Below are 6,834 nucleotides of genomic sequence, written 5' to 3'. Positions count from 1 at the left end.
GGTTAAATGTGTAAATAATGTGTAAAATAAACTTTGAGCATTTTAAAAGGCGGTTTTTAGTAAGAAACAATGAAACTGACTATGACACATCAATGAAGTGTGACGGTTAATATCAGGCTATGCAGATTACACGCCAGCAGGTAAGACCACTTCAACTTCAAAATGGGGCCATATTCTAATGTTCAGAATACTTACGGAAAGTTTTTATGAATTTTTAATTTCCAGTTTTTTAGGTTCTCTTTAATGTATGTTCCTGCAGCGTATGTGTTAAGCAAAGAATCAATATGCCTTAAAACAACTGAAGTCGCTATACATTTCAGAAATATGTTACTATTTACATTGAATTAGCATATTTTAGTAAAATGATACATGCAAGTTAAAATTATTTAATACAGTATGCATAGTAACATGTTTTTGGACAATACCTAATACAGCATTGTCCAAAAACATGTTACTATGCATACCACATACATGTTACTATGCATATATGTGGTATGCATAGTAACATGTTTTTGGACAATGCTGTATTAGGTATTTCACATGGAAATTAATTTTTATCTCACCTGCTCAAAGATTATACAAGGACTAAATGATCACACTAATTGAATAAGGCACAGCTCTTTAATTAGGATATAAAATATATAAGAGTAGTATAAGAATAACAAAGTAGTAACTCAGCTAAACTAATTATATGACTCAGTAAATTATGTACATTTTCTTTTAATCACATTCATTGAGGTTATGACTATCTGGTAGGATAATTATGTGCTATACAATGTAGAAAACACATACAATTAAAAAACAACTAATATAGTCTTAAAAATAATGAATGTAAAGACACAATTTATTTACATGTTTGTTATCCTCTGAGAAATTTTTGATACTACTGTTGAAGTGCTATTAAATACAAAATTGTTCAAAAAATTTTACATTATTTAATTAATTTATAATTTTTTGTATATTTTATTGTAACTACAATCAATTTTAGATAATTATTTTCTAAATACACAAAATTTACATATCGTCAATAGCAGTTGGACACTTTACATTGTCTCAACCTTTAAAACTCTCTATATTCTGAGTAAGAGTGTGGTAAAAAAAATTGGTTGGTATATCAACCCAATTCCAACTCATAACGGACTAGACAATTGACAGGCCTTTATGTGTAAATGTCCACTTTGCAAGCACACTTTACACTTTGCACCCACATAACACAACTCGCACGCACTGAGACAACACAACAAGTCTGATGTTTAAAAGTATTTACAATCGATACAAACAACTTAAACCTATATCACTTTAGTGTATCATTAAATTACAAGAGTATGTACAGCAGTTCACAATAAATACTAGAAGCAAGGTAGGAGTGGATGTGGGACTATCACCGGACGTGTTCCAACAAGCCCAGTCCCTGACAGATGGCAGGCATAGTTTCAGGCCTAGCACAGGGCAGAACAAGCAGCTCTCCGCCCAATACAGTAATAGGTTGTGTGCTGTGGTACTTAATAAGTTCCCCTGTAACAAAACGAGAAATGAAATCACTGCAATTTGAGTGTCACTAATTGTATTGTATGAATACAGACAGTCCACACCTAAATGCTTTACCGAGATTAGCACTAGGGCTATTATATAGAATTCACTAGTATTGCACTATATTCAGTAAAGGGTAGTCTCTAGGTTTGATTATTATGGTACTTTGAGTTGTTTCAATAAGGATTCAGTGTTTTATATTTTCTGTGGTACTGAGTAAGAATGAAAGAAAGGCAAAGGTGACCTATTCCACTTCACTAATAGTTACAATCTCCGTTAAAGCACTTATAACAACTCTATCTCCTCAAAGAACTTTATCATTTGAATGGGTAACTTTTCTTGCCTAACCTGTGCTGGAATAGGATTTGGCTCTTTTCTTGTCTGTGCATTACATTCCACTAACCTACAGAATATAAGGTATCCTGTCTATCTTGACATAATCATTAGTATTCTCTTAAAGCAAGCTACATATTATCTCTCTTCTATCATACAAGTATATGCTTCTCAGCTCACTTATAGCCATAGTTTTATAGGTTTATATTAGCCCTGGGTTGCTTCCCAAAGGAACCAGTTTTGGTTATACTCTCTTTCCCTGAGTTTTCTTTTCTTTTTAAAGAATGCAATATTCAGGCCATATTCTGTTTTGGGTCCTATTATGTCAGTTGTTTGAGATGGCTTTGAAAAAAGAATTTAATTAAAGATTCATTCCAATATTCCAACAAATTACTGTTTATTTTGTCATTACTTCCGTGTATTTCAAATTCTGCATAGTGTGAGGTACTGAAGGACCCTAGCAGCTCAAACTACATCAGGACTTTAATCTACTTGGTTTCCATGCTTGGATTTTTAATTAATTATACTCAACCCCTGGCTTTATAATGATATATTTGGGTGGTCAATAATAATATTGATCTGTCTAAAAGGAAGTCCTTTTTACAATCCATAACATTAAAACAAAAGCTACTGGATGTGACTTGTAGTTCTATTCCCCTTAAACCGTGCAAATCCCTTTAAAGTAGCCTAGGTTTTTATATTCACTTTTTGTGCTATCGGACAGTTTTCAAGGGACTAATCCAGCTAATTTCTTATCTAACCTAATATCAAGAACAAATTGTGCATGTGCGTACCTAAGGAGTTGTGTGCGATCTGGTTTGTGCCAAGAAACTGGTAGTGGCCATTAGAAGCATCGACCAGGTAGTGCTTGCAACGGTCGGAGTCTCGGTAGCTGATGGCATAGCCCCAGATTCGTTCAGAAACTCGCACCAAGAAACAACCAACTGGCTGGTGATTCAGCAGGGACTCTGCCTCCTGTCTTGATATCAGACCTGTAATCACAGTAATTAAATTATTATTTACTAGCTGTTGCCTGCCGCTTCACATGAATTTTCCTGACTTTAGAAACATATCCTTTCTAAATGGCATAGCACTCCAGAGATAAGTGGAATATATTCCAATTTCCTTATCCACTTTAGAAAAATTGGACTCTAAATTCCGATGTTTCATTTAGCACTGAAGTCAAAGAGTGAAATAGGACTTATGAAAACCGATGAAAGTACTCAAATTTATATGATACATTTCCTGATGTGTTATTGTAAAGCTCCAAATATTTCAGTATGGATTCAACTAATTTAGGTCAGTGGTGGAAAACCTAAAGTCAGAAACCAGAGCTTTCTTAATGAGAGCACTTATGATGTAATATGATCAAACCATACAATATTTTATTATGTAACTAGGCATATTCGAAGTACATAATTGCATTTGCAGGAAAGAAGCACAAAATATCCAAGCCATCATATTTATAATCACACTAATTCTCTAAAAGATAAAAATATTTGCCTCTCATGCCACCCAGTTTGCTGTTTACTTTTGTACTCTCAGTTTTTGTTCTTGGAAAGTATGAATATCAGTAAAACTGAAACAATACTCTTAGATTATTGATCGCTTTAATCACCTGTTTCCTTGGTCAAATCTAGGAATTATATCAATATTTATATTCCTAATCGATATTTTATTCCCCAACAGTTCAAAACAGACTTACTGCCCACCACAACCCCCCACCACCTCAATGGCTTTCTCAGCCGTCAATAAATTACACTTTGTGTCAGGTGCATTGCTTTGTGATTCTATCTGCAATTGTCATGGTTTCAATGCACTCTGGATGAAAGTTGAGTAATGTTATTTCCACAATTTAAAAGAAACCCAATATCAGGTATCCTTCTTTTATACATTTATTTCAGTCAAATCAGACATTACGTTCTGTTCCGTTCAGACATTACTATAAGCCATCATGTTTTGAGTTTTGGTTTGAAAAGCCACTATTAGTGCTATTAAAGAGTTTTCCATGATAAAATTTAACCCGTAAAATATCAGCCCAATAACAGTATATTTTACGCTGGAGTTGCATCAGTATTTTCAGTTTTATTTAAAATATATGTAAAACTGGCATCTTTGTTACAGAACAGAAGATATTTTTCAATTAGGCTGAGTATTCACAGATGAAATATTTTGAACCTGTTACTTCAAATCCTATTATTATATATGTTCAATAGTTTACAATAACAAGTTTAAATAATCATGCTAGAAATATCCACATAACAATAAATAATCAGATAACAATGGCCTTATAACAAATATTATGAATTCTTGAAATTCTCCTGGTTTATAATTATAGTAATTATAGTGTTTTGATGTAAACACCCAACAGAAGTTTCCAAAAGAGACTTATTTTTAAATATTTATTTTAGCAGAAATAGCTACTCATATACACAGAGTAGAAGAGTTTATTTTATTATGTCAACAAGATATTATATTTTGTGTACTTTCATATAACCTATATGAACTCTGTGACCAGTTTGTCCTCCCCCTTCCGCTGCTTCTCCCTGCACTCCTAATAACTATCCTGTCATGCAACCAATCACCACGCCCAACTTCTTAGTGATAATGAATGGAATATTGTGTTAGTAAAGTTAAATAAACTTTTATTGTATTGTTAAGATTATTTTTGTTTAAGAGGTTAAATGTAAGAAAGGACCTCGTAGTCCTAATATCACCTCAATAAAGAAGTGTTTCTATTCTATATGTAAAATTTGAAAACGGAAAAAATTTAAACATAGTTACAAAACTATTTTTTTGTGAGATTGGCTTTATTGTCAACAACATTAAAAAAATGTATTACCTATAGGAATTGACTTACCATGGAACCAAGGAGCAACAACATTGCGGTAAGGCTCTAAACCTGCTCTCCGGGCAAGCTCACTCGAGCGGAACCACTCCACGATGGCTTCTTTACTCGGTGGTTTGGGCCCTCCAATTTCAAGCTGCTCCGCTGTCAGTCCTTTGGGTGGTGTAGGACTGTTGATAAAAAGAAGTATTCAATACCACACTCCAAAAACATTTTAGTACTACTATTAATACATCACAATAATCAAATGTATAAATGGTTTATCAATTTGCCTTCAGTTGTCTCTCCTCTAGAATGATACAATCCAACAAAATAAACAATCTAAGTGTCCCCCCATCCTATACATATTATACGAGGGTAATTTTTCAACCTCTGATCTCACGCCATGACGGCCAAATATGTGGCAGGTCTGCAGTATGCACAGTAGTTGATAGCGCATGAACATTTCCCCGCTAAATTTGTCACTGTCGAGTTCAAGTAGTCAGTTTTTTACAACACTCACATAAAACACCATCATTCATAATGTTTTCTTTGGAAACACAGCACATTCTACGATGGATCTCTGCTTCACAATTCCTTTCTGCTTACAGAAAATTAATGAAACTCCTCCATGCACATTTGGTAGGGGATGCAATAGAGGCGGACATGTTTATTCGATTGCTGCTCAGTGCAAACTAGCTACTTGAACTCGGCAGTGACAAATTATGTAATGGAGAATATGCATGATCGACTGCTGCCCACATCGCAGATTGAAGGTTGAAAATAAAGCCTTTGTAGATACACAAGATTTCCAATTGCTGATTGATTAATCCATATAACTCATTATTTTTTCAATTATCAGTCTAATTATCTAGCAAAATTAAATAAACTTATTTTGAAATTTTCATTAATTTAGACAGTTGATCAATAAAAATTTTTGAACAGTTTACAAACTTTTCCCCACTCCTGATCATTCGGATTTCAGTAATAGTAACCTTAGAGCACCTGGCCCTCACAATAATTTAACTTAAATTGCTTCAGATCAGATAATGTGCACTTAAGTGAATTTGTATAAAACTCCGCTATGATGACCATTCATAGTTTTACATATCGTATCAACCACAGGTATTATTCTAAGAATTTTATCTGTAGTAAAAAAAATTTCCTAAAAAATATTTAATAAATTTGCAGGACATGTACCTGTCAGGAGACTGCTGGGGAACATCCATTTCCACATCCATAACAGATCTTCTATGTTCTTCTCTAGCAAGACGTGCGATTTCTCGTATCTTTTGTTCAGCTTCTTTGGCCTTCTTTTCTGTAAATATAGACCATAAAAACATTAGGAATAAATCCAAAAGATTTACTATTGATTGGTCAAAAATTGTAATCCTATTCAAACCCAAGAAGAATGCTGAGCTTTCAAAATATTTATAATTCATTTTTGTGAGAGTCTTTTTAAAATAAATTAAACTTACAACTTGAATGATTCATCTTGAATTATTTATGAGTCATTCTGCCACTAGGATTATTTCTAGATTCAGTTTGTACATGATGAGTGAACATTTCTACTGAGTTCAAATAGATAATTCATTTGCTGTTTCAGTATTCAAAAATGTTTGAAATGCTTATTGTATAATTTCATTACTTTGTATTTATCTAATTTATGAGTTGACGTTCCATTTTTGTAAGATTGAAAAAATTAAATTCGACAATTTTACAATATGTAAAACCAGACAATCTTCAATGTGTACATTATATTGAAATGCCCAAACAATGCTTACAAAATAACATTTTTATAATGAGAAGACTATAGTACCTTGTTCTTTCCATAACTGTTCTCGTTTCTCATCTGCTTCCTCTGCTTCTTTTGCTGCTTCCAACTTCTTCTTTTGAATCCCTTTGAAAATCTGAGAAGTCCTTTCCTCCATGACCTTCTTCTCCCACATTGCCACTCTCTGTGATACTTTGTGAGGCTAAACATAAAAGAGATTTATAGGTTTGAGTGCTTTCAAATATCTCATACAGTGCAACTCTTTTAATAGCAAAATTCATATAATGTTAGATGAGATAATTTAAGGGTAATAGTATATTATACATTTTATTTTAATTACAAAATTGTTATCTTTTGGAAACGAATTATT

General features: G+C 33.0%; 1 protein-coding gene across 2 annotated transcripts in view; it reads right to left on the bottom strand.

The window, feature by feature from the left end:
- Positions 1-602: 602 nt before the first annotated feature.
- The window catches only part of LOC124362320 (SH2 domain-containing protein 4B-like), a 107,484-nt gene continuing 101,252 nt past the window's right edge, over positions 603-6,834 (bottom strand). For both annotated transcript variants that reach the window (XM_046816729.1, XM_046816728.1), the window contains 5 exons: positions 6,510-6,666; positions 5,891-6,008; positions 4,724-4,881; positions 2,658-2,855; positions 603-1,515 (listed from right to left, as the gene is read on the bottom strand). In XM_046816729.1, coding sequence (XP_046672685.1) covers positions 1,382-1,515; positions 2,658-2,855; positions 4,724-4,881; positions 5,891-6,008; positions 6,510-6,666 — 765 coding nt within the window. In that variant the 3' untranslated portion in view covers positions 603-1,381. The remainder of the gene's footprint in view (positions 1,516-2,657; positions 2,856-4,723; positions 4,882-5,890; positions 6,009-6,509; positions 6,667-6,834) is intronic.

The sequence above is a fragment of the Homalodisca vitripennis genome, chromosome 5 (genome assembly GCF_021130785.1).
Source record: "Homalodisca vitripennis isolate AUS2020 chromosome 5, UT_GWSS_2.1, whole genome shotgun sequence".
Taxonomy (NCBI): Eukaryota; Metazoa; Arthropoda; class Insecta; order Hemiptera; family Cicadellidae; genus Homalodisca; species Homalodisca vitripennis.
Note: the sequence above shows the minus strand (reverse complement) of the source record. Positions and strands in the feature narration are given on the sequence as shown.